The 27,274-nt window shown below is 50.4% G+C and overlaps 1 protein-coding gene across 1 annotated transcript in view; it reads right to left on the bottom strand.

Moving 5' to 3' along the window:
* Window positions 1–6,797: 6,797 nt before the first annotated feature.
* WDR11 (WD repeat domain 11) overlaps window positions 6,798–27,274 on the bottom strand; it is a 61,296-nt gene continuing 40,819 nt past the window's right edge. The window contains exons 16-29 of the mRNA XM_062214645.1: window positions 26,733–26,880; window positions 20,668–20,774; window positions 20,176–20,290; window positions 19,636–19,807; window positions 15,907–16,015; window positions 14,967–15,029; window positions 13,840–13,905; window positions 12,600–12,762; window positions 11,968–12,063; window positions 10,956–11,121; window positions 10,449–10,546; window positions 9,908–10,053; window positions 9,112–9,192; window positions 6,798–7,695 (exon numbers count right to left, since the gene is read on the bottom strand). Coding sequence (XP_062070629.1) covers window positions 7,539–7,695; window positions 9,112–9,192; window positions 9,908–10,053; window positions 10,449–10,546; window positions 10,956–11,121; window positions 11,968–12,063; window positions 12,600–12,762; window positions 13,840–13,905; window positions 14,967–15,029; window positions 15,907–16,015; window positions 19,636–19,807; window positions 20,176–20,290; window positions 20,668–20,774; window positions 26,733–26,880 — 1,687 coding nt within the window. The 3' untranslated portion in view covers window positions 6,798–7,538. The remainder of the gene's footprint in view (window positions 7,696–9,111; window positions 9,193–9,907; window positions 10,054–10,448; window positions 10,547–10,955; window positions 11,122–11,967; window positions 12,064–12,599; window positions 12,763–13,839; window positions 13,906–14,966; window positions 15,030–15,906; window positions 16,016–19,635; window positions 19,808–20,175; window positions 20,291–20,667; window positions 20,775–26,732; window positions 26,881–27,274) is intronic.

Raw genomic sequence — 27,274 nt, forward strand, 5'->3', positions numbered from 1 at the left:
GGCCACGGAGCCCCTCTAAAGCCTTCGGCGTGGACTGCAGGGGGTGTTAGTGGACAGCAGGTGAGAGGGACGGCCTCAGGGTCAGCTGGTGTTGGCGGACGCACAGGACGTGGGTGCTTACTGCAGGACTTCTCAGTGCCCTGTGCATCGGGGCTGACCGGGGCGAGGCGGCTTCCGAGAGCCGTGTCCTGCCTTCCCGTTAGTTCCCTTGGTGCCGTTCCGAGGACTCTGCCATGGGACTGGTGTTTCTCGCACTCCCTTTTGGAAATGACCTTGCAACCTTCAGCTCCTCCGCTGATGGTCCCTTCCTCTCCACGCGTGTCTGTGGAGCCCTTGTTCCCCGCCTGCCCGGAGACCGGGCTGAGCTCGTGGGAGGTGACCTCAGCGAGGATCCATCGCTCTCATTGGCTGCCTGAGGCCCATTCAGACAAAAGTGGGGCTGGGACAGCACCAGTCGCCTTTGTTCCCAGCTCCGTGCTGAGAGCTGCCGGGAAGCCCATTTCACAGGAGAGGAAACTGAGGCATGGGCTAAGGTCCGGGGCGCACGTCGCTGGCAGGTGGCTGAATTTTATCCAGTCCTTGGGGTGCCGTCCAGGGCAGGGCCCAGCACCTTACTGCCTGGGGCAGCTGAGGGGCACGAGGTAGATGGGGTGGGTGACAGAACTCGGTACGTCCCCTGCCGTCCCCACGCACACGGGGCAGGACACACTGCTCGCGGAGCAGCGGCCGTCTCCTGGCTTCACACCTGTCGACGGATTTCAGAAGCTGAAGATGTGGCATTTTTCCTTCTAGAAAATCCCACATTGTTCTGTGTTCGTCACTAGGGGAGGGACATGTGTCCGGCTGAACGCCCCGGGTACTGAGCTTCTGAGAACGGCAGACAGGGGGCAGCACACGCACTTGCTGGAGGATTGGAATAAAGTCAGAAAACGCAGCCGGTCAATCCTGCGCTAGGCGCCAAAGAAACAAAACGGAGACTTAGGGGATGTGATGACTCAGCACCTGTTGGCAACCTTTCTAGAACACTCTGCAGAGTCAGGGCAGAGCGAGCCGCGCCCCCACCCCAACAACCCTCAGCACACTCTGGACTCTCAAGGCAATGGGGCCGGCGCCACACCTGTCTCCCACCTCTGCCCACAGCCCCGCCACCTCCTCTCCATCTCCCACCCAATGAGACAGGCCCCCTTCCAGCCGCCACTGCCGTGAGGGCCAGGGGCTTCCAGCGCCATCCCCCAGGAGTGCTGCCCTCTCCTTGCCCCGCCCAGAGCCCTTCTCTGCCTGCCGTGGCTCTGCCCCCGCCCCAGGGCCCGGGGCCTCTGCACCAAACTGAGGCATCCCCCTGCGGGGAGCGAGCTGAGGCCACAGGGGTATGTTCAAGGCGCAGACAGGAAGAGGCGCGGGGAGGACAGAGCTGAGGCTCCAGGGACCAGATCCTGCGGGGCCTGCCTCGTGGGCGGGCCGTGGCAAGGACTTCGAGTCTGACCCTAAGTGTGCTCAGAGCCACTGCGGTGGTGTGGCCCCGGCACACAGGGGGAGAGTCCCAGGGCTGAGGGGCCCCTCTGGGGCTTTGTCCATGGACAGACATGGCGGGAGACCAGCCTGACCGGGCTGCTGGGGCCCACCAGTGGCCTGGCTACCCTCACAGCCCGGAGACAGGGTGTGGAAGCTCCTGTCCTCTCCTCTGGGCCCCGTCTGTCCCTTTCGCCTTGTCCAGCCACGGGGCTCGAGGAGGTGACTCCCTCACCCCCCAGAGCAGCTGATGGAGCCACTGTCTGGCCCTCTGGTCCTCTGGATGGAGAGGGGCAGGGGTGTGGGGCGGCTCGGGCAGGTTCTGAACCTCAGGTCCACGAGACCTGCTGAACTGGGGCTCCCAGGGGAGGAGCAGGAGACCGACCCAGCCCATCCCCATGGTGCCTCGGGATGCAGGAGCCGTCCGCCTGGCTCCGATCAGTCTGCTCAACACAAGCTTTCGGCCACCGCAGCCTGGGCAGCGCAGCGCTCGCAGGCGTCCACCTCTCTCCTCTCCTTTCCTCCTGCAGTCCTAGCTCCTGCCTGCCTACGCTCCTCGGGCAGAGCTGACGTCGCCGGGCCCTTGGCGGTGGACGATGGTTAGCAGTTCCAAGCGCCAAGCATCCAGCGTCCTCTGCTCTGACAAGCCCACCCCGGAGGGAGACAACATCACCCCATTTACAAACGAGGCCCAGCCCCGGCAGCAAGACGCAGGCTCCACGCCTCTCCCCCGGGGCACACCTCTGGCACTGGTGCCAAGAGCCATTCCTGGGCAGGTTTGCCAGAGGCAAAAAGCAGAAGTCTCGGTGTGGCTGACCAGAGGCGCCCGCACGGCTCCCAAGCCCACGCTCCGACCAGATTCTTACATCGCTTGGATGAGCTCATAGTGGAGTCGTGTTAGAATTCCGTCCGCGAGCACCGCCTCCCAGCCGCCCGGGGGGGCAAGGCGTCATCCCCTCGGCCTGCTCTTGGCACCATCAGGATCAGCAACTTCAGACGCGCAGTTCAGTTCCTGCTCAAGACACATTTCTGGAGGACACTGGGAAGTGAAAATCTGTAGGGCTGCACTTTGTCGTGGACGGGCAGTTCTTAAGACGCCTATGCAAGCCATCGTCAGCCGGCAGAATCTTGGTTCGTGGGCTCCCCTCCCTCTCTTGAACCTGGCACACCCTGGGTTTGCCAACCGGCTTCGGGATCACATGGCGGAGCCGCACGCTCTTCACTTCTGTGGCTCCACTCCCTGGCTCGGCTCCCGGGGGTCCCCCCGAGCCCCGGGCACCGCAGGATTCTGACCTGGAATCTTCCCAGCGGGGACGCACACGCATGGCTGCACCCGAGAACCCCCTGCCGTGACAGCAGCACACACCAGGGTTTTCATCCTCACCCAGCCAGAAGATTTTTTGGCTTAAAAATGAAGGCAGAATGTACGATGCCACGGAAGGAAGTGCGTCCCAGAGCAGAACCTGTTTGCGGGTGTTCGGAGTAGAACCGAGATTTGCTTGAGAACGTTTTGATAATGAGAACAGCTCTTGGACTGAAACTCCTCTGGTGTCCGCGGATGCCTTTTAGCTCAGAGTTGTGAGGACTAAGAGCAAGGTCAGCCCGAGCGAGCCACTCCTATGGGAACCCGGGCCTGTAGCTGTAGACAAGGCGTGAAGGACCTCAGGGCGATCTGCAAGCAACAGGCCGGGGGACACATCTGAGCTTGCGTCACAGGGAAGCAGACCGGCCCCAGAGCAGGGGTCAGCAGGTGTTCTGCTATGAAAGGCAACGTGACCTCTGCTGGAGCGAACAGCCCTGGACGGCACAGCCAGCAGGCGGCGCAGTTGTGTCCTGGAACTGTACAGAAAGGGGCAGTGGGTGGGGTGTGGCCTCTAACGTGGGCATCGCCTAGTGGAGGGGCACTGACCGTGTGGGGCCCTGCCCCCCCAGGTAGCTCCCCTTTCCCCTGCGTTCCCATCAGCCACCTTGATTCATCTGAAACTTACCGTAACTGCAAAAGGAGCACGGATCCCTTGAGCTACATTTTCTCTCATCTCAAATATTTGTTCAAATCCAGTCTTTTTTTTTTTTTTTTAAATATTTATTTAAAAGGCAGAGTGAGCGAGAGGGACACACAGAGAAAGACAGTAAGAGGGAGGGAGGGAGAGAGAGGGGGGGAGGGAGGGAGAGACAGAGAGATTGATCAATATTCTCTCCACTGGCTCTCTTCCCAAATGGTCCCAGCGCCCAGGGCTGGGCCTGGCAGAAGACTGGACGTCCATCCGGATCTCCAAAGTGGATGCAGGGGCCCAAGCACTCAGGCTGCTTTCCCAGGTGCATTAGCCAGGAGCTGGATGTGAAGTGGAGCAGCCAGGACTCAAACCAGCGCCCAAACGGGATGCCAGTGCTGCAGGAAGTGGCATAACTCACTGCGCCACAATGCTGGCCCCAAGTCCAGTCTTTCTGAAGTGACATACCACAGGTTCTTGAAAACCCTGCGTCCTACGGTTCTTGGCTTTGCTAATTTTAAATGCGTGAGATCAAACTTCCCCCAGGGAGCCTGCAAAGCATTTTAGAGAAGCCCACCCACCAAGACCCCAGTGGGGCGTCAGCACAGAGCTGTGCACCAGGGGCGTGTCCTCCCCCCGCAGCCGCCTTGCGCAGTCCTTCCTTCTGCACCCACAGCTTCCCCGTCCAGTCCCAGACCCCCCATCAGGATCCTGCTTCCCCACAGCCTGTCTCTCAGGGTGACTGTTCCAGCCACGCTCCCCAGATCGTCACCAGCAACCTGTACGAAGCCCACCCACGCTGACCCGGAGCCCGCCTCACTGGGCCGAGCCGAGGCAGGGCCACCCTGCGGACTGGGATGGGACCACTCGGCACCGCTCCCCATGGCTCACCGAGGGCCCCTGGGCTTCCGTCTCCCAGGCTGGGCCGCTCCCCTCCGCCCGGAACGCATCTCACTCTTACAGAGCTGTTTCTCTTTGCGCAGTCAACGTGTGGAAGCCGGGCAAGCTCAGGGGCGCCCCTGAGGAACCCGGACAGTCCTCCCTGGGCACTCCACGGGCGCTTCTGCCCAGGCTAATCACTGTTCTGCATCCCTCAAACCAAACAGGTGAGGGTGTTTTGTTTTTTTGTTTTTTTTTTTTTTTTTTTGAGGCACAAGAGCCAAACACTGAAATGCTTCCAGGGGTCCCCAGGACTCCCTAAGGGCTGCAGTCCCTCAAAGCCGCCGTGGGGGGCAGGTGTGGGGCTGTTTCAGGTGGGTGCTGCACATCCAACCCAACACATGGGGGAGGCAGGCAGGGCCCGCAGGGAAGGCCGGGAGGCAGCCGGCCGTCCGCTCTCCGTGGTCCTGCGACTGCCTCCTTGTGTTCCGGCAGCTTTAGGGCTGCTTGCTGACGCTCCGTGCCTTCTCTCTCACCTGCACGGTCTAAGCAGGTAGACACGCCTGTCCACTTTCATTGGAGGAAGGGCTCTTTCATTCCGAATATTTGGAGTCAGTCAACAATCCCACACAGGCTCCACAGAAGTGGCCCTGTTGGCTAGAACATCCCCGCACGGCTGCCCCCTGCCTGGCACAATTCTGCTACGTTGGCAGCACAATGACAGGATGGTGCCTCAATGCTCGACTCCTAACACGTGCACAAGTGACATGTCCAAGCACAGAGCCAGGATTCGCGGCGACAATACCCATGCGACGACCTCTCCAGGAAGCAGCAGCTGAGCAAGCTGTGTGGAGATGTTCTGAGGCGGTGCACCTGAGACAGGAGTGCGTGCTGCTCTGACAGCCATCTTGAAAGCAGAGAACCCCTGGCCGCCGCTCCCCGAGCCCCGGAGGAGCTGGAGCAGGACGGCAGTGAGGCACGGACCCGTTCGTTGGCCACGGAGCAGGGCAGAGGGAGCCGCTGGAGAGGGGAGGGGAGAGCTCTGACAAGATCAGCCACAAGGAAACACCCAACTCCGGCCCGCCTTCCTCCCGCGGGAGCCCCCAGCCCAGAACAGGCCGGTGGTGGCCAGGCCAGGGCCCTGACACGGACTCCTGGGGGGCTGGCACGGGCTCTGCTGCCCTGAGCCACCCTCGGGCTCCCAGCTGCTGGTCTGGTTCCCCGTGAAGGCGCCTTTGCGAATGCGGCGGGAACGTGATGTGCTTAAAATCCTTCCTAAGTGGTTCACTCCTGTTCAGCGCGATTCCTCGTGTTTCCCAGAGGGCGGTGCAGCCTCTCGGCTCTGGCTTGGATCACTGCCACGGCCAGGGGCGCCAGCCGGGGCACTTCCAGCTGTGTCCGACACAGGCCTGGTCTCCTTGTTGTGAGGTGCTCAGACCGCCCCCAACCAGCTGGTCCCCGACAGGCCCAGGCTGCCGCGCAGCTACCGAGTCTCATCTGCTTCGCTCTGCAGCCAGGCAACGCCTCACGCCCTGCTCACCCCGAGCCTCAAATCTGGATTTTAGCACGCACCACTCTGCAGTCTGGAACAAAACTTCCGTCTCCTCTCTGCCTGCTGTCTTTCCAGCTGGCCGAGGGTGGTGATGGGCTGAATGCCCGTGCATCCCCACTCACACCTCACTCCTCTGTGTGATGGCACCTGGAGGTGGGGTCTTGGTGGGGGGTAATTACGGCTAGATTAGGTGATGAGGGTTTGACTGGCAGAGGCCTCACTGTTTCCACGTCCAGAGGAAGGCCCGTGAAGACAAGGCCAGAAGCCCTAAAGGCCACACAAGCAGGCCCTCGCCAGGACACCAACCTCGGACTTCCGGCTCCAGAACTGGGAACTAAGCGCCTGCTGCTAGGCGGCCGGTGTGCGGTGCCAGCTGCGGTCCGGGGCTGCGTGAATGAGCGCATCTGCACATCCCCTTCAGCACGGCACCGCAGAGGGAGCCGGGTCTGCCGCGGCCTTTCCAAATCCTGCCGTAACCTGCCCGGCACAGAAAGGCGAGTGGAGGACCTCGCCAGGCACAGTCAGTGAATGGATCCTGGGTCCCTTCTAGAACCACTGGCCCGAGCACTGTCTGGGAACAAGTATTCCAGGGAGGGGGTCCAGCTGGTTGGTTAGAAAGGGTACAAACATGGCGGGTGAGGCCCGGGAGGGAAAGACAGGGCAGTTCAACCGTGCGCTTCTGCTTTCTGTCCGTGGAGCCACAGTCCCACGCGGGGACGCAGAGGCTGAGCAGCCCCAGGCATGGGTACCAGGCCTGCCCACGCTGCACGTGCGGCAGGAGAGGCCGTGGCCTTGGAGCGGGCAGCTGGGTGGCTCCTGGGGCACCAGTGCCTCAGCTAGGTTCGCACAGAACACCAAGGCCTGATTGGAATGTTCTTTTTATTTATCGTTTTTCTAAGTTACAGACATTCAAATTCCCAGCAATAATTTATAATAGCTACATCTCATATATTTCAGCTACTAAAAAACACAAAGACAGAAAATTAAAGTACAAAGAGAGAGACTTCAAAAATGAGGTTACGTAATGCATCATAGGAGGAGTTAAAATTCAAAATACCAAAGACGCCACATACCGGAGCCAAACGTGGAACTTCCAACCTCCCTATGACCTATGGGCCTGAAATTACAAAATTTTGGTAACTGCCTGAACCAAGGAATCAAATGCATTTTCAAGGTGAGAACACAGCAAGCTGTGGTCGCTGTCGTGAGCAGCTCTGTCCTGCCTGTGTCCTGGCTGGACACAAACAGGCCAGCACAGATTCGAGCAGCAGCACCGTAAACCTGTTCTTCGGCATCTTTAGTCAACGAGAAAAGCACTTCAGTCTCTTCAATCTTAAGTTTTAAAAAATTAAGTCTTTCCAGGGATTCTTAAAGCTCTCTTCCCAAAAGTATAAAGACGACCCACTTGTAAAATCGGAAGCGTTCATTTTTTGGAAATCTACACAGGACAAGGAACTTGCTCCTAGTCTAAGTGCACGGCCAGCCTCAGGAGGCCTTGGCCAGCTCATGGGACCCTGCCTTCCTCATTGTCTGGACTGTAACTGTGAGCATGACCGTGACCACGGCGGATTAGCTCGCGCTCCCGCCCTGCCTCCCAAGTCAGCCTGTCACTCTTCTCTGGGCTCCTGCTTGGGGGATTCCAGCTCCGCCAACAGCTCTTTGCCAGCTGCTCCAGCTTTAGAAGCAAAAAGAGCGGCTCCCTGTTTAAAGCCGAGGTTCTTCAAACTTCGGGCGTAGTCTGTGTAGATGGCAGAAATGAGCCTCTGTAGGCTGCGGTTAAGGAAAAGACAAGTGGTGGGGCCAAGCTGATGCTCCACGCAGGCTCCCCGGGCAGGAGGAGAGAGCAGGGCTGCTGCGGAGAGACCTGGTGTCCACGGCGGGCAGCCCGGAGGAGCACCCTGTGCGGGGGGAAGAGCGATTCCTGGCTGCACAGGCGACATCCCGGTCTGTACCACGACACCGGGCACCCGCTGAGCTTCAGCTTCTCCTTCCAGAGACGCCGCCACATTCTCCCACCACCTACACCCAGCTAATGAGTGGAGAAACAAAGAACGAAGTGAAGTCCGAGGTTGGCAGGCGGGGGAGGGACACGGACACCCAAGGAGCTCCATGTATCTGGGTGCTGGGTCCTCTGACCCAGGTCCAACTTCACCAGCTGGGACGTGAGCAAGGAAGCTCAGGCTTTACAGTTTAAAAAAATTAGCTTAGTTTTAGTTTTCCTATAACAACAGCAAAGTACACACACACACACACACACAACCAAATACCTGACATGCAGAAATGAGGCCAAATGTAATAATTAAAGAAAAAGTGCAGGGGAAGGCATTGTAGTGTAGCACGTAAAGCCACTGCCCTATGGGCACTGGTTCGTGTGTTCCACCTCCAATCTCGCTCCCTGCTAATGGCCTGGAAAATGCAGAGCAAGATGGCCTAAGTGTCTGGGCCCCGCTACCCAGGTGGGAGACCTGGAAGCAGCTCCTGGCTCCTGGTTTCAGCCTGGCCCAGCCCTCGCCGTTGTGGCCATCTGGGGAGTGAAACAGCACCTAGATGGAAGCTCTTTCTCTAACTCTGACTTTCAAATAAAATTTTTTTTTTTAAAAGTACAACAGGAAAAAGGCTGTGCATGCAAACATAGGGAATTGGGAGCTGTATTCTCAAACCCACTCTTTTCAAAGAAAAAAATGTGCCTGAGAAGTGCTGAAGAAGTAAAATGTTCTTGGCTGGGCAGCCCACAGTGTGGCATCTGTGAAGTGCTATATCCTGCTCCCTGTTCGACTGTCACTACAGCTGACAGTGGGATTCCTTCCATTTTCTCTCTTCCAGCATATATTTCCCAAGTAAACATAAAATCCATTCCATGGCACGCCTTGCTTTGAATGAGTAACATTTTAAAGTACCGGAGCTGTACTCTGCCCCTAGAGTTTCTTTCATTTGCATTCTGTCTCCCATCAAGCATTATAAAATGCGGGTCCCTCCCCTTTCACGGTTCCCAGCTGACGCCAGTGGCGCAATGACCCTGTGCCTGATTCTCTCTCCTTCCATCCCTCCCCGTCCCCAGCCCTGCTGAATCAGAACATGAATCTTTTTCAGCGTAACAGAGCCCAGGCAGCACCAACAGGGGAGCCCCAAGCCCCACGCGTGCCATTCTCCTCCCTAAGTGTGAACGAACTAGAAAGGATATCCGTGTGCTCGCCGCCTGCGAAGGCGCCATACTCCAGGCACGCTTCCACAAACAGGGCCGCTCTGTCGAAGTACCTCATGCTGCAACACACAAGGTCAGGGTTAGCCTCTGGGAGGGCTTCTGGGGCTTTCTAAGACCCAGTTTATAAAGGAAAGAAGATACACACATGTCCGACCCCAAGAACTCTTTAAAAATTAACACTTAAAAACATTGTGAGGCAGTTTAAATAGGAAGGTTCTTCCAGAGTTCACAAAAAACCTGTGTTATGAAGGAACTACGCATGGATTTTCAAACATTTCAATGCCATTTCTCCACGAACACCTCTCATGTACTGAGATCTGTGAGTCCTCAGGCACCTGCTGTCCAGAGTGAACAAGTAATCTCTTGTCATATCTGCCTCAACACGTCTCAACACGTCTCCCTGGTGCTCACTAAGTCAATGTCCCCTCAGAAGCAAAGGGTCCCTCTCTCAGGGGTGTCTGGAAGGGATGCCCCACCTGGTCATGCTTTCTTCCCTTCCTACTGCCCACGGGCTTCCTCCCTGCTGCTCCACTCAGAGCAGAATCGTTCCCAGGTCTCTGAAGGCTTCTCTTGCCATCTTTTTTAACAGGTGCCTAGTGGTCCTGACAGTCCACTGGCAGAAAAACACCACAGCTCCTAGACCGGATGCGAATCAGTTATCCTCTAGGAGTTTCCACTAATCTGAACTGAGCACTCTGGCTGTCTACCGCTGGACACTCTGTGAAGTGTGGGGGATCCCGGGCCGCGCAGAGTCCAGGGCCGCTGGCGCTATACCTGTGAAGTGTCTCTGCCACACTGGAAAAACAGCCCAGGGAGAGCAGGACCAGCAGGGCCTTGGACTTCTGATTGACTTGCGGAGAACACAGGTGGTCGACCCACCGTTTCAGAACATCGGCACACTCTTCAGAACTTAGGCGGACCTGAGACAGAGGCACACATAACAGCAGAACCAGCCCACTCGCTATGAAGGAAAAACAATTTCCCGACAGGAGATCCGCTCCTGGGAAGCAGGTGCTAGGCCTCGCCTCCGAGCCCTGCATGGAGGCGCCACTGACCCGGCCAGCAGGGCTAAGGCCCGTGTCTGTGGGACCCGCGGGCTGCAACACCTCCTGGCTCAGTCTGGGTCAGACCCAGCAGGGAGAGGGCGCAGCTGCTTTCACCTGACTGCTACCAACGACGGCTCCACTTCTCCACGAGAAGAGACGTGAGAGAAAACGCTGCAAAGCAGCTTTGCAGGCCAGAAATGCTTCCACATCAGAGCCAAGAGCTCAGCTTTCTGTCCCAAACGCTCCAGGTGCCGGGCGCAATCACCTACCTTTGCGAGCCAGGCTGCGCGATTCCACTCGCCGTACGTCTGCAGGTAGCGGCAGGCGTCGGCGGCCTTGTCTATCAGGCAGAGCAACTGAACGCCCTCTGTAAGGCACAAGAGACACTGCGCTCTCTCTTGGACGAGTCATCACTAAGGAGTCACCACTGGACCTCAGCTACTCTCGTGCACCGAGTATCTAAGGAGACACTTGACTTAAACTTTAAAATAAAATATTACAAAAGTTCCATGCAAGTAACCAAGGGAGGAACACTGTGCAGTCTGGAAAAACCACAGGTGAGCCCAACTCTCTCCCAGGCTCCACTGTTCTGGTTTGCTCAGGCTGTCCAGTTTATGCCTGCCGTTGTGGCAATGATTAGATGGTAAATTATGGTCATCTTATACTACTTTCGTCAGCATCGATAGCTGAGAATGACATGTCCTCCATAACCAGCCACTGTGCTGAGAGCAGTCTGATTTCCCAAGTACTGACAAACAGCCATAAGGTGGCCTTACCTGCCAGCTTGCCATTGGCAATCATGTTAGTCGCCACCAGCTTAATGGTGCTCTGAGAGGGGCCCGACGAGGTGACAGTGGTAACCAGGCAGGCCTTCAGGGAGTCACAGTAATAGTGCTGGTTATCGGCACTTGTTTCCAACAGCAGCTGCACAGCTCTGTCTGTCTAATAAGAGCAACAGTTTTTCCAATTATGAAATAGCTTTCTCTAACATAACCTTTTTTTTTAAATTTTTTTTTGACAGGCACAGTGGACAGTGAGAGAGACAGAGAGAAAGGTCTTCCTTTGCTGTTGGTTCACCCTCCAATGGCCACTGCGGCTGGCGTGCTGTGGCCGGCGCACCGCGCCGATCCGATGGCAGGAGCCAGGTGCTTCTCCTGGTCTCCCATGGGGTGCAGGGCCCAAGCACTTGGGCCATCCTCCACTGCACTCCCTGGCCACAGCAGAGCTGGCCTGGAAGAGGGGCAACCGGGACAGAATCCGGCGCCCCGACCGGGACTAGAACCCGGTGTGCCGGCGCCGCAAGGCGGAGGATTAGCCTAGTGAGCCGCGGCGCCGGCCACCTTTTGAAGGTGATGATGTGGAACACTCCAAGTTCAGAGCTTAAGAAAGATGTTCATTTTTAACACATGGTCTTGGATCTGTGTTTACACACACTGCGTGTACACTACGTTTCTGAGACAAACATGAAGCCAATCAGGTGCATGCAGGTGCCCATGGATCCGCCTCTTCCAGCTCTGCACCAGCCGTTCCGGAGACACACGGAACCAAGCAGCGAGGCTTCATCTAGCAATATGACAGCCAAATCGCAGGCTGGGTACCCATCTGTTTCTGTTCCTCACAATGCCTGCTGGTATTATTTTGAGAGTGGGCACAAGTTCACAGGGATGGAAACCTATTCCGGGGGAGGCACTATGAGAGGTATCTGCAGAAGTGTTAGAAGACACAAGTGCTGAAACACTTCGCCTCGCACCTCCCTGGGGCACAGAAAGTTAACAAAAACTGACATACTTGACCCAAGAGCAGCAGCTGGTCTGTGCATTTCCTTGTGTGGTCATAAGTTGACCTCTTCACTTCCTGCAGATTAACCCTTTCCAGCTGAAATTTCTGTAACGGGGGAGAGAGGAAGAGAAAGAAAACTGAGCCCAGACTGTAGGACTATTGAACTGTTTACATTTAATGTACTTCAGAAAGTCATTTTAATAAACATGAGCCTGACCTAGATTACCAGCAAATCAGCTTTATGGAAGTCCAACAACTGCCTAAGAACTTGAACTGAAATGCACTGCCATTCATTCATGTGCATGCATGCCTGCTCCCAGAAGGTGGCGCTTGAGGGAGCTGGCACTGAGGCCACCTTTGCTATGCAAATTTAACCCAAGTGCACAGAACATTTATTGTTACAGAAAGATAAAAAAATAGAATTAAAATGAACCTGCTACAGAATTTAAGACAAATTTAAAAAACTGTTTGATAACAAAATGTGAATATCCACTAAAATGCTCAGCATTTGAGCCTTTTGTGTCCTGAGACTTATTTCTCATAGTGGACTTCAACTTGGTTAGAAAGTTCCCCAAGTTTAGGATATTTACAAAGACGGAAGTCATCAGGATGACAGCTTTCAACGTTTTAACAATGAATACCTGAAAATAGGCATTTTCACAGAGTATGTCGTAACATATATCGAGAGGGTTGTTCAACTTGTCCTTCGTGGCTGCTGTGCCGGTGGGCTTGTCCTGGGACAGGCTGTGCAGGTAATGGGCCGCCACCGTCCAGAAGTGCAGCTCCGATTCATCCCCATAAAGCCTGAGAAGGGCCGAACCAAAGTCACCACTGCTCTCCCAGCACCCCTGGGCCCGGACCTGGTTTCCTAGAGTGGTCAGCAGTACGGCAAACACTGCTCTCTTTGCAAAGTCTACTGGGACACTGGCACGGGCCTGGCACAGGGAAGGGAAAAAGCAGCAAGTCCTCCAGCTGTGCTGCTAGGTCTCCAATACACAGGGGCCTGAATGCACAGGGCCCCTGCACTCCCCAGTACCTCTGTTCTGTGCTAAGATCAAGTACTTTCCAGGTATGCCCTTAGCACACCTTCTGATCTGGAACCACTGGGAACAAGTTTCTCCAAGATAACAGGCTAGACAAGACGTGCAAGTCATGTGCCATCTAGTTTCTGGGGAGTGGAGGGAAAGAAAGGCCTTTTTATAAGTGACCACTCTACAGTGAGGATGTATAGGTTATTACATCTAAATATAATGTAACGGTATATTTGAGTCTATGCCATTTGTAGCTAATGTTCTAAGATACAAACTTTTGAAACATTTTTTTAAAGATTTATTTATTTGAAAGGTGGAGTGATGGGGGGGGGGGGGTGGAGAGTGTGAGTCTTCCATCCACTGGTTTACTCCCCAATTGGCTGCAATGGCCAGAGCTAGGCCAATCTGAAGCCAGGAGCCTGGGGCTTCCTCCAGGTCTCCCACATGGGTGCAGGGGCCCAATCACTTGGGCCTTCTTCTACTACCTCCCCAGGCAGTAGCAGGAGCTGGATTGGAAGTGGAGCAGCCAGGACTCAGAGCGGCGCCCTATGGAATGCCGGCACCACAGGCAGCGGCCTCACCTGCTACGCCACAGCAGCAGCCCAAGACACACAATTTGAACAGCTGTCTGGGAGGACTCTTTTCCATACAGAAGACCGACAACTCATGTTTGAATGTAGTTTGATGTTTCCTCCTATTTGTATTACTACTCTCAAAACTAACTGTGACACATCTAAAGAATGAATTGCATAGTTTTCTAAATTCTGAAAGATTGGTTGTAACTACAAGTCCTAAATACAAGCTAATTTGAAAGTCTGTCTCTTACACAGATCACCTCCAAAAGTGTTACCTTGACACAAGCAGGCACCTCTGCAGGAGAGTGAATTCTGGATCAAGCAGGAGTTTCTTTATGTCACTGCAGACAGGAATCCAAACAGAAGCACAAGAGAAGATTTCAATCAATCAACAGAGCAAGGCGATACATCGATAGACCCTGGAAATGGAATGTTCCACTCAAAGACTATGCTCAGAACTTTTAAAAAGGAAAGTTCCTTTGCCAGGACCCTGAAGTTAAAGCGTGGGGCATGAGGTCCTCAAGTGTGGAGAAGCAGCGCCTGCCCACCAGCACAGGGACCGTGGGCTCTGCTGTGGCTGGCGGGCCTGTGTGTGAAAATATGAAGCATGGGAAGGGTAACGTTGCTCAGAAAATGGTTGTTAATCGTTAGAGAAGATGGCACTCAGAACTTACTCTGAAAATACTGCCAGAATGAAACACTGAAGGAGGAATGGCTAGTGTTTCTATAAAATCTTTCTAAAATAGCCAAATACAGAATATTCATAAACCAGGGGAGAAGACATTCTTTAAATCTTTTAAGTCTTTAAGTTTTTCACTTAAATTTAAATGTTAATCTTCGGATAGGGCAAACAAAGTAGCTATTTTGAATTTGCCATCAGTAAGCATTCCATTATATTTCATTTTTTAATTATTATAATTTCATGTGGCAGATACTAGATTACTAAAGAAATGCCAAGAACTCCTTACGGACCCACATTTTTCTCTTTCCTTTATAATATTATTCCCGAAACCGCCTCTTAGAAACTCTTGGCTCTAGAGCACACGAATCTCTCAGTCTGCTGACGTACAGAATTCATTGGGGGGGGGCGGGGGGGGCGTGTCCTGCAGCACAAGGCTTCAGGCAGCTGAGGGGGAGGCAGGCGGGGCTGTGAGGCGGCTCCCACCACAGCCCATGCGAGCGCAGGCAGGTCTCACCCTGTGGAGAGGGATGCTCTGTCGCTGCACCCATCAGAAAGGTCCTTGTCTACGAAACGAAGACTCCGGGGGAAACAACCCTTTGTGAACAGAACGGCCTCTTCTCGGGCCACCATTTCTATGACATGCATTATTTTCATTGTAAAAATCCAGTCCTGAATTTTTCTTTTCTCATATTCTTATCTAATAAAACACAGAGAGCTTACTTGGACAACGAATTCAACTGCTCCTGAAGGAGAGTCTTTATTTCTTCATTTTCTGGGTAATCACTGTGCAGAAAAGATTTTAAATGAGTTCATTATCACGTCATGTACAATCATCCATTTCTTCATCAGAAAAAAATTAATGTAGAAATAACTTCTTTGTAGACCTTAGTTAAAAACTTCATTATAGACCAAAAGGGCAGCAACCTACTCAGGGCCCCACAGTCATTTTTAATGTCCGCTTTTATCGAACTGGGTCAAAGCAAAGAAATAAGTGAAGAAAGTCTCTTTGGCTTCCAAGAAGCCAGCACATTTATCAGCAGCTGTCAACACATTGGTTTTAGCTTCCGTTCCATAAAGAACTTAGTGGTGACTAAAGGAATCTATTCTGCTCCGCAGACAGCTCTTGGAGAACTGAAGCCTCGTCATATTTTTCAAAAGTCCCCCACTCCATGCATACCCGTGCATTCCGCCCGGCGTAAATTCAGTAATGTGTGCATCTAATCAGTGACCACAAATGATATTTTCTGTGAAGTTTTTGTTTGCCTCACCTGCGATTTATGAACTAACACACCCATGATGCTGTTCTGGAAGCGTACGGTCTGGTCCCCACGCTCCCCTGGCCTCAGCAGGCCCTCGTCCTACTCATCCTCTCTCATCATGACGTGCCCATCCGTGCTCAGACTGTTAGACAACCACACGGCCACCTGAGAGCAACAGATGTTTTCCACTCCTCACGCACCCACAAGGCTACAAAGGTCCTGGGGCAGGGGAGGCGATCTGAGGGGCAGATCGGGGTTCTTTTGGCGCGTCTGCCTTCTCTTGGCTTGGTGTTAAGGCTCAAGTCTTTTTAAGCCCTGGTGTATCGGCTACAGACAATTTTCATGGGTGTCCTTCAACTCCAGGTAAATCATCAAAGCAAAACAAACATGGAAAAACTCACACGTGAGAAATGTCCAAAGAATACCGTCCATCCCAAGGCTGGTGTAGCAGGAAGGCTTTCAAGGCAAGGGAGGCCCTGGGGACGAGCAGATATGGACACCACACAGGCTCTAGACCACAAACAAAAACAAACAAAACAGGTTTTGAAAATAAAGTTTTATACTATAATGAAACTTTCGCTTCCAGAGAAGTGAGCAAAGAACAGGGTACAAATCTGAAGAACTGAGGGGAGAACTCAATGTAGTAACAGCTGGGGAGACACAGGCTAAGGGTGGAGAGATTCTCTGCATTCCAATCTGACTGGGAGATTTTTCTTCCCCTTTTAAAATTTACGTGCCCTGTGCGGCATGAAACTCTGCTAATACTTGAATAAAAGACTCAATGCAATGACACGACAGACACCAATAAAATATAAAAGTTAGCATTTACTTGCATCTCTCATACGATCCAATGTCTTGGCTTTTCTATAAGACGACAGGATCACTACCCCTGAGCAGTGGCATTCCAGGTCTGACTTACAAAGGGAGCCCCAGAAAGCTTCCTCGATGCTGGGCTCTGGCACCCACGTCCAGCACTAGGACACTAACAGGCATGACCTGCCTGCCTGTCAACACGTTTCACTGTAAAGAAACACCAGATCCAAAGGCTCCAAAGGCCAGCGACTGTGCTCTGAGCACCTACATCATCAGTCTCGACCTCAGGTCTTATTCTCCAGGGGTCCACTGCATTTACAGCCTCACCACCCCTCCAGCATCCTGTCGAGCCTTTCTCCCATGAGTCCTTGCACAGATACAATGACACAGATCTATAAAGGGTGTTGCCCACTGAAGTGACCCACACAGACTTCCAGCTGCATCTTCCAATGATACTAGTTCTGTGTGGCTGCCGAGCACTCAAACTTGGCTAGGACATGGAGGAAATGGAGATTTATCCCATTTAATTACGTTAAACACTGATACTCAACTCAGTGGCTGAACAGTAGCTACGTATGTGGTACATGACTACTTTTTCAACTGAAAATGTTATAAAACCTTAGTAATTTTTAATACTGATTATATGTTAAATTGCTAATATTTTGGATGTACTGGTTTAAATAAAATTTCTATTACAGTAAATTTCATCTGTTTCTTTTCACTTTTTAAAATGTAGGTACTAAAAAAACTTACTTAAAAATGAATAAAGAAGGAATTTTCTTGTATGTAGTTAAATAAAAAATAAATTACAGATAAAATATTAAGTGAAATTTTCAACTCAAGAGTCAGAAAGTGATCAGGTATATTTCTAACACTATTTTTTCACACCAAGGTTTTAATACTGGTTCAAAGCAATGACCTAAAATGCAGTTCACATTCAAAACCCTTCAGTTATCTCTCGAGCATCCTGATACGTGTATTGTTTTAAAGAATTCAGGGTCCAGTCAAGGCTCCTCCTTCCCATATGTGCCCAGCAATGCTGGGAGGAAATCAGGTGGAAGATGCTGACAGCATGTCAACAGTACTTAAAGTTATGGAAACTACATCAGAGTGTTATTACACTAGTCTCATATTCTTGCATTCCTTTTGGATTGTTGCTAAAAAGATTAACATCCATTTTTTAAAAAGATTTATTTATTTGAGAGGCAGAGTTGGAGAAAGATGGAGACAGAGAGAGGTTTTCCATCTGCTGGTTCATCTCCCAAATGGCCACAATGGCTAGAGCTGTGCCAATCCAAAGCCAGGAGCCAGGAGCTTCTTCTGGGTCCCCCACACGGGTGCAGGGACCCAAGCACTTGGGCCTCTTCCGCTGCTTTCCCAGGCCATAGCAGAGAACTGGATTGGAAGTGAAACAGCCAGGAGCCCCTATGGGATGCCGGCACCACAGGCGGAGGCTTAACCTACTGTGTTGCAACACCAGTCTCTAACATACACTTTTATGTCCCCAACAAATGAGGCATTGGTAGAAGGGGTCCTCCATCTCAAAAACAGGCATTCCAACCTTCCAGATTTGTCTGTCCCACTTCACTGGGAAGAACAGTCTCTAAGCTGTTCTAACAAGATAAACAGATCTGAATCAGCACCTTACAATGTTCCGTATTTGTTTCTAAGGAGAAGTGCTGAAAATACATAAAATACTGATTTATCAATGCCTATAACATAAAATGGTTTTATTTTTACCCCAATCAGTAAGTCTCAAATATTTTTCCAAATTCCTCAGAACAAAAATATGTTATCTTAATGTTTTTTCCAAGACCAAATCAGCCATGCGTATGGAAGTAAACACCCAAAGATGTCTCTCTCCTAACTCTACACTTTATACTATTGTTGGTTGTCCTGAGTTTGAAGTTCAGTTTGTAAAATGTATACACAATTTCCCTGATCTTTCCTCTGTGAGGAAAACTACTTAAAATTTTTTCCTTTCCTCACTGAGGTTATAACACTAAAGATATTGGATAGAATGATGTTTTAGTACTAGGAAATTTTAAAAGAAAATACAGTCTATGACCTGGCTACAGGCTGGATGTTCAAGTACGGTATTAAACATGAATTGATATGATGGACTTTATTTCTGCACTCAGTTGAGTTTAAAAACAAGCTACTCTGGCTTTGCAGCTCTTTAGATTCAAAGTTTAAATTAACGGAACACTTTAGGTTATATTTCCATACTTTTTTTTTTAACCTACAACTAACAACTAAATAACTTGAGGTTCAAATGAGTATCAGAGCTTCCCTTCCCTGGGAGAAGTCCTAACACCTTGGCAAAGCTGGGAAGTGACTCAAAGTTACCCACGGGAACAATACTTAACTTCTACCTTCATCTCATGGTTATACAGGAAGAAGTGCTGGGACCAGATACAGTAGGCAGGGGTAGGGCAGTCACAAAAACCAAAGCTCACCTGCCAGAAGGCACAGGTAGCCCAACCCACATCAGCAGTAATGTGATAGATCCTCCAGCATGAGCACAATGCGAAAAAAAGGGGCAGGTTTCAAAAGCTCCCTGTCTCTGGAAGTGCCACACACCGACTCCACACGGTGTACAGAATTCCCGGAGCTGACTCGGCAAACTTAAGGAACAGCCTCTACAGCACACGGCCTGCGTGTGTGCCACAGGAATGCTGGGAGCACACTCACTGCAGGAAGTACCCTGCCTGCTTCAACCAGGATCCAAACAACTGGTTCCCAAAGTGCCTTCCAAGGATGAGGCAAAAGCTGCCTTTTAAACTGATGGATTATTAAAGTCATATATGGCATTATTTTACCAAAATATTTTCCATTCTGGTAAAAATATTGAATATTCATACAAAAAGGGCAAGATACTGCAACCCCCAATGCTGCTTTGGCCATTTCACAAGTCCTACGTAGTGTCAAAACTCGGGATACTCAGCATGCTGTCCAAACGGACTTTCAGGGATACCAACTTGCCGCAGATCAAGTCTCACTGTCAACGAGCCAGCAGCCTCACCACTAGATTCGTGTCCTCTGATGAGCTCTCCTAAATTCAGAGCAAGCAATCTGTATAAATGTAAACATCCCTTATTTTGTTAACACACTCAGCAAAGGATCACACCCTGAGTTGGGCATGACTGACATCTGTACAAAAGTACAGCATCCCAGCAGGAGAGACACTCCAGATCTACATCAATCCATTCCCCAGCCTGGACTCCCTAGCAGTAAGAGCAAGGCGCCCAGAAGTGGCTCCCTGCCCAGCAGACGGCAGCACGTGGCAGGGTCCAGCCCCTTCCGTCAGACCTTACCGCTGAGCTCCTGCTCATCTATTCTGAAACACGTGGACTTCATGGACATCTCCAGGACTCGGATGCACCCGTCATCTGACGCCAAGATCACCTTATCCGACGTGCACCAGTCCACGTCCAATATGCGGAAGGTCACGTTTCTTCCACTTCTTAAACTGCTCACCATTTGAACCTTTAAGAGCGAATGTGGTTGTCACTTTCAGACAGGAAAGGAGTTTACTGTTCCAGACTATATGGTCAGAAAGACACCGGCTGTGGCAAAGGCCTATGTGAGGCTAGAACTGGACAGTGCTGGGCAACCGACCTTCCCCTGCAGACTGCATTTCTAGATCTGAGGACAGCAATGGCATTGCAAAATAAAGTCAATCTGTTGAGCTGTCACTATTAGTACAGAAATACTATAAAATAATACATTTTAAAAGAGGAAAATAATTTAAGAAGCTGGGCAAACCCATTAATTACATAGTTTTCATTTATAAATTGTGGAGCAAAGAAAAGCGGCACACCCACCAACCAGCAGTTTCATGGAGCTCGGCCTACCTCTTTAGTATCCCACACTTCAGCACCATCATTGTACATTGCTATTAACTTCTGATTTCCTTTGCCAGGGGCAAAACGAATCTTCCTCACCCAACTTCGATGTGTAGGTATCCCTCTAAGGACAAACAAAAACACTGATACGATGGAGAAGCATACCTGGTCACCACCAAGTGTCCAGTGTGTCGTTTCTGACATTCTGGTAACGGGAGAAGCGCTTCACTTGCTGCCTCTGAGAGCAGGTATCTGACTACATGAGAGGCAGCGATGCCCCAAGACCTCTGCGTGGGCCACTTTCAGATCAGGGTCTCCCGTGGATGATCCTGAGCTTGAATAAAGACCCTTCCTCCCCAGCTCAGGTGGCAAGGAACCCAAGAATCCAAGCTATACTCAGACCATCTACTGACCCTGCTTGCCAAGTCACAGATCTCCAAGGGAACCATGTGAGGAGGTCACTTTTTCTAAACTAAACAAGATTTCCTTCTTGGCTCATACCTGGAGACTCTGCCTTTCAAATCCCAGAAGTTTAAATTTCCATCCATGTCTCCAAGAACCAGTGTGTCGCCTTTCCAAGCAATGCAGGTGATGCTCCCCATGCTTCCCTGGAGAACAACAGCAACACACACATGCATTCCACTGCTTGCAAGCTGTCACACAGAGGTATCTTTGCTTAATGACTAAGACGAAATAATAAAGATATCTCAGTAGATCAATTACAAAGGGTTTTGATTTAGCATGAACGTCATCAAATTCTAAAACAGACTTTAGACACTAACAGAGCTACATGGCAGATCAAGTTCAACTCTGGAGAAACTAGAGATTTCAGTTTGCCAGTCTTTAAGTTATCTAAGCTAGATATATAGAGAAGGGAAGTCTTGAGGAATAAATGCCCTAAGAAGAAGAAAATTAAAAGGAGGAGAAAGAAAGAAAGGAAAGCCTTTTCTAAGTGCAGGTCCTGACTCATCTCCTACCGTGAAAGATCGATAAATCCATTCCAAGTGAAACTCAAAGCCTGGTTACTGCGCAGTAACTTTTCTATTGAAAAAGAAGATCCAGAGATTTACTGATACATTCTGGAAACTTCTGGAATAATGAAACTGAAGATGCGGTGTTTACTAAAGGCTTCAGAAAACTTTGCAAGTTATATATACATAGAACATAAAAAAGGAAACGCTACAGGAAGAGATCCAAGGTGGAGGCAGACAGCGACCTAGGCTCCAGCAGCTGCAGCAGAGGCTGCCTGATCCCAGCGTCACGACCTACAACTGGCGTGTCTGGGGCCTGTTGGCTTAGCCTTCTGTGTCCTGAATTTTTAATCAGTGACGTGCGGTAAGCACATGAGACCCGAGGAGTGGCTACTGATGTTCACACACTTAGAAAGGAAGAGGCTTTTTAAAGCAGCGCCTGCCACACACTAAGCAGTCAACGCCCAGTAGCTACTAAATGATGCTGCTGCTGCTCAACTACTTCTCCATTCACTGAAAGAAATGCTGTTTTTGCATTTATGGTGCACGCTAAAAATTCACATGGTACCTTTGGTAAGGAGTGGGACAGTTCTAACGGTTTGGACACGGTACCTGTGGTAAGGAGTGGGGCAGTTCTAACGGTTTGGACACGGTACCTGTGGTAAGGAGTGGGGCAGTTCTAACGGTTTGGACATGGTACCTGTGGTAAGGAGTGGGGCAGTTCTAACGGTTTGGACATGGTACCTGTGGTAAGGAGTGGGGCAGTTCTAACGGTTTGACAAGTTGATCACTAAAAGACTAGCACACACACCTAGTGCTGTAAAAACACCAGTGGCAATCAAGAAACAAAAGAAAGATCAGATTTAAAAGCCAATACTAGAGGGCAGGCGTTTTGACACAGCAGTTAGGATGCCACGCCCTACGCTGGAGGCCTCGGTTTGGTGCCTTGTCTCTGGCTGCCTGCTAATGCAGGATCCTCAGGGGCAGCAGGTGAAAGTTCCGGTGGCTGGGTTCCTGCACCCACATGAGACCTGCACTGGGTTCTTGGTGCTTGTCTTTGGCCTAGCCCATCCCAGCCCTGGCTGTTGCTGGCATTTCATGAATGGACTAGTGGATATGAGCTGTCTCCCAAATACATTATTAAATAATTTTCAAAAAACAGATTTCTTTATTTGAAAGGCAGAGTTAAAGAAAGAGAGAGAGCAAGCGCCTCCACTGGTGGTTCACACCCCAAATAGCTGCAATGACCAGAGCTGGTCCAGACTGAAGCCAGGAGCCAGGAGCTTCTTCCAGGTCTCCCACATGAGTGCAGGAGCCCAAGGACTTGGGCCATCCTCTATTGCTTTCCCAGGAATATTAGCAGGAAGCTGAATCAGAAGTGGAGCTTCTGGGACTTGAACCAGCAGCCATATGGAATGCCAGCGCTGCAGGCCATGGCCTAACTCACTGCGCCATAGCCCCGGCCCCTAAATAATTTTTAAAAGCCCAGTATTGGCCAGTGCCGCGGCTCACTAGGCTAATCCTCCACCTGTGGCGCTGGCACCCCGGGTTCCAGTCCCAGTCGGGGCACCGGATTCTGTTCCGGTTGCTCCTCTTCCAGTCCAGCTCTCTGTTGTGGCCCAGGAAGGCAGTGGAGGGTGGCTCAAGTGCTTGGGCCCTGCACCCGCATGGGTGACCAGGAGGAAGCACCTGGCTCCTGGCTTCGGATCGGCGCAGCACGCTGGCCACAACTCACCGGCCATAGTGGTCACTTGGGGGGTGAACCAAAGGAAAAAGAAGACTTTTCTCTCTGTCTCTCTCTGTCTCTCTAACTCTGCCTGTTAAAAAAAAAAAAAAAAAACCACAGTATTACAATGAATTCAATAATAAAAACATACTAAACAAATGAAACAACCCTTTATGATCTTAATTTGACTTTCCTGACCATACTAAGAGAATGTTTAATTAAAAACTTGCCTTTAAATTTATTCTTTAGTGTTAAATACTTTCATATTTTAAATCTTTTTTTTTTTTAACTTAAAAAATTAGATCCGAGGCCGGCGCCGTGGGTCACTAGGCTAATCCTCCGCCTTGCGGCACCGGCACACCGGGTTCTAGTCCCGGTCGGGGCACCGATCCTGTCCCGGTTGCCCCTCTTCCAGGCCAGCTCTCTGCTGTGGCCCGGGAGTGCAGTGGAGGATGGCCCAAGTCCTTGGGCCCTGCACCCCATGGGAGACCAGGAGAAGCCCCTGGCTCCTGCCATCAGATCAGTGCGGTGCGCCGGCCGCAGCGTGCTACCACGGCGGCCATTGGAGGGTGAACCAACGGCAAAGGAAGACCTTTCTCTCTGTCTCTCTCTCACTGTCCACTCTGCCTGTTAAAAAAATTAAAAAAAAAAAAAAAAAAACAACCAGGGGAAGCGCCTGGCTCCTGCCATCGGATCAGCGCGGTGCGCCGGCCACAGCGCGCCTACCGCGGCGGCCATTGGAGGGTGAACCAACGGCAAAAGGAAGACCTTTCTCTCTGTCTCTCTCTCACTGTCCACTCTGCCTGTCAAAAAAAAAAAAAAAAAAAAAATTAATTAAAAAATTAGATCCGTCTAAATTAGGTAGAAGTGTTTTGTTCTGATCCAATATTTATTTTACCCTTCTCTGAAATGCAAAATGTTAAACATTTATTTTGAGTTGAAATATTCCCTCAAACTTGCCCATCTGAAAAAGTGTCACCAGCTTAGAATTACCAAGTGATATGTTAACCTATACAGACAATCCAGAACTTTCTACCTCAGAGTGTTAATAAGATAAAAGCCACGGGGCCGGCACTGCGGCATAGTGGCAAAGCCTTTGCCTGTGGCACCAGCATCCCATATGGGTGCTAGTTCATGTCCCGGCTGCCCCTCTTTCGATCCAGCTCTCTGCTAAAGGCTGGAAAATAACTGGTAGATGGCCCAAGTGCTCAGGCTCCTGCAGCCACGTGGGAGACCAGGAAGAAGCTCCTGGCTTTGGATCGGCCCAGCTCTGGCTGTTGTGGTGATGTGAGGAGTGAACCAGTGGATGGAAGACATTTCTGTCTCTCTGTCTGTAACTCTATGTCTCAAATAAATCAATAAAATCTTAAAAAAAAAAGAGAGAGATACAAGCCATGTAGAGATTCCAAGGTGCTGTAGAGGAAGTGGCACACACCTGCATTATGGCTCTAAATAACCCTGAGAGAACCAAGGGAAAACAAGACCTCCCCAGGGTGCTGGCATGACACTGCTAAATGCCTGCGTGTGACGTACGACTGTCAACATCCAGAGGTGAAGCTGGCGCGAGGCGTCTGCTCCCTTTCATCCGCTCCAGCTTTCTAGAGGCAGTCAGACATAGGTTTTCACATGTACATAATTCAGAAGATGGCAAGTTTTCCTATTCTTTTTGTCACCTTTTTATATTCTATATTCTGGGGCCAAAATCTAGGGGAAAAGTTTCAACTCAAAAGGAATGTTTAATACTTTACCCACCAATTTCCCTTGTTCTATATAGTAAATGTCAATTCCCTTCCCTAAAAATAACTGTTCTGAAATGTGGCGATGGAGCCTTCCTCGGGAACCGTGTCCAGGTGAGGAGTAAAGGACTGGCAGGCAGGACAGAGGACTGCCAGGTCCCAACTCAGACAGAAGCCACATGGTGCAGTCGGCACCCTGAAAGAAGCTTTTATAAAAAGAACATGCTGTTTTTGTTTTGGTGGGCAGGGTATGGGGCTGGCATTTCAAGAAGTACTGTGCTGTTTCTCCACTCTCACATCTGTGAAGTGACTAGAAACAGACCGAGCTGTTCGGGAGTGGCACTGAACTAGCTCAGGTGGGTTCTTCTCCAGGGTTCCAAGGGAACCTACCCGGCTAATAAAAAAGTAGATGCTTTTCCAAAGGGCAGTACGTTACACTGAAACCCTGCAGCCACACTCTTTAAAGTTTTTCTTTTCACACACTTAAATGTAGGTCACTTTCCTGTTATAACTAGCAAAGAGTGAATTTCTACATCTGCATTATTTTCATCCGTTCAAAATCCTGAACATTTTTGGCAATGTTAGAGGTAATTCAAAAGAGAATTACTAAGTCTCAGATCCAACTTATTCTATGTAGTAGTAAAAATTAAATTATAATTTGAAAAGCACTCTCATGTCAGCTTCAACTTTTAGCAGTGGCGAAGCTGTTGGAGGGAATGACCTCACTTCTATTGCGGTGAATAAAAGATCTGGCAGCCCTTCTCCCAGAAGCCCCTTTGATCTGCCTTTCGGAACGCATGGCCTTGGGCAGTCACCTCCCACAAGAAGAGGGCTGGTCCAGGAACCAGCAGAACACTGCGCAAAGGACGCAATGCGACTTCTGCAGCCAGGTCCTATGAGACGCTGCGGCCTCCTCCTCTCTCCTGGTCACTGGTCCTGTGGGAAGTCAGCTGCCATGCTGTGAGCAGACTCGAGCAGGAAGCTCTCACTGACAGCCAGCAGCTGTTAGTGTGCAACAGCCATGCTAGTGAGCCAGCTTCCAGGTGGATCCCACGGACTCATTTACGTCAAATGACTGAAGCCCAGGTAACATCTTGAGTATTGGATGAGTTCCTGAGCCATCTATAAAACATGGGGGTTGCAATTCTATTAGAATATTCCATTTTTAGAAGGCAATTATAAGTAATTTTACATAGTTTTTAAAAATCCCCCTGTTGTTTCCATTTAACCATTATACTAGTCAGCAACAGTTAACAAAAATGTTCTTAATCCATCTTTTAAAAATAACCCGTGAGATGCACGCGGATGCAAGAATTAACTATAAAACTTTAAAGGACTCCATAGGCCATACAAAAGAAACACATGAGTTAGTAACTATTAATGATACTACCACACTTACAACATGATTACCTTTCTCTAAAACTAGGTTGTCAATCAAATCCTTCAGGGTGGTACCTAGCACGGAAAAGGTACAGACCCTGAAGCCTGACAGACGGGAGCTGGAGAACACTGCTCTGCTGAACGAGCTCACCTTGGGAAAGTAATTCATCCTCTCTCAGTTTCATTACAGATAAAATGAAGATAACTCCTTATGGATTATTTGAGAATAAAAATGAGTAGCACTTGTTAAATATTTAATCAAAGAGTTTTAATGTTATTATCTAGCAGTAAGGAGCAAGTTTAATCAATGATAATGTCTCCCTAAATAGTACAGTTTATTTATATTAACGTTTTTCTGAAGCTTTCCAGCTGAAATATGCTTTCATTAGATATGGAATTAACAACTTATTTGATAGGAGTTTTTATAAGATTTTTAAAAATATTTATTTTTCTGAGAAGCAAAGAAAGAAAGGGGGTGCGGGAGATGGAGAGAGGGGTAACATGCTCTCAATCCCCTGCAGCACGTGGCGCTAGGCCAGGCCAAAGCAGAGTCAGGAACTCAGCCTAGGCTTCTCATACGGGAGGCAGGAACCCAGTCACCCGAGCCATCACCGCCCCCCAGGGTGTGCTCAGCGGGAGTCAGAGACACCCCGAGTCCAGGCTCTCTGATGTGGGACACAGGTATGTAACAGGCATGCTAACTGCCAGGCTGATGCCTACCCCCTTGAAGATGCAATCAAGGGTTAGACTCACATCTGGTGGAATACGAGCACTGTCTTTTACGGAGTTTCCTTCAACAGTGAGATGATAAACTTGGCCATCGTTATCGGTAAACACAAAATGCTCCCGGGCAGAGATGTTCTGAGTGAGTTCAGATTTACTTTCTGCCTCCTGCAACAAGCTTTGGGGCAGAGGAAAAACAAGATGAGATGTTTCTTTTCCATACTGTGACACCTGTTATCAAAACTCACCCAAAGTCCAGATGCACTGACAGGAGTCCAAAAAGCCCAAAACTGATCTTTGTCCAGCTAAGAATGGGAAAACACAGATCACTCCCAAACAATTGTACCATGAGACAGAGTACCCTGCACCGAGGCAAACAGTGATTGAAATCTGACACCAGGAAAAGTCAGCTCTTAGTGCTGCAGAACTCTCCCTAACAGAAGAGAGGCCTCCTGCTGACCCATCATTCTCTCTCAAGCATGTTACTCTGTAAATTCGCATGAATCAGGATGGTACAAAAACATAATTCCAAATACATTTTCTTTGGTGTGCGTACATAATTAAGTGATCTC

Source organism: Lepus europaeus, chromosome 17 (genome assembly GCF_033115175.1).
Source record: "Lepus europaeus isolate LE1 chromosome 17, mLepTim1.pri, whole genome shotgun sequence".
NCBI classification, from domain to species: domain Eukaryota; kingdom Metazoa; phylum Chordata; class Mammalia; order Lagomorpha; family Leporidae; genus Lepus; species Lepus europaeus.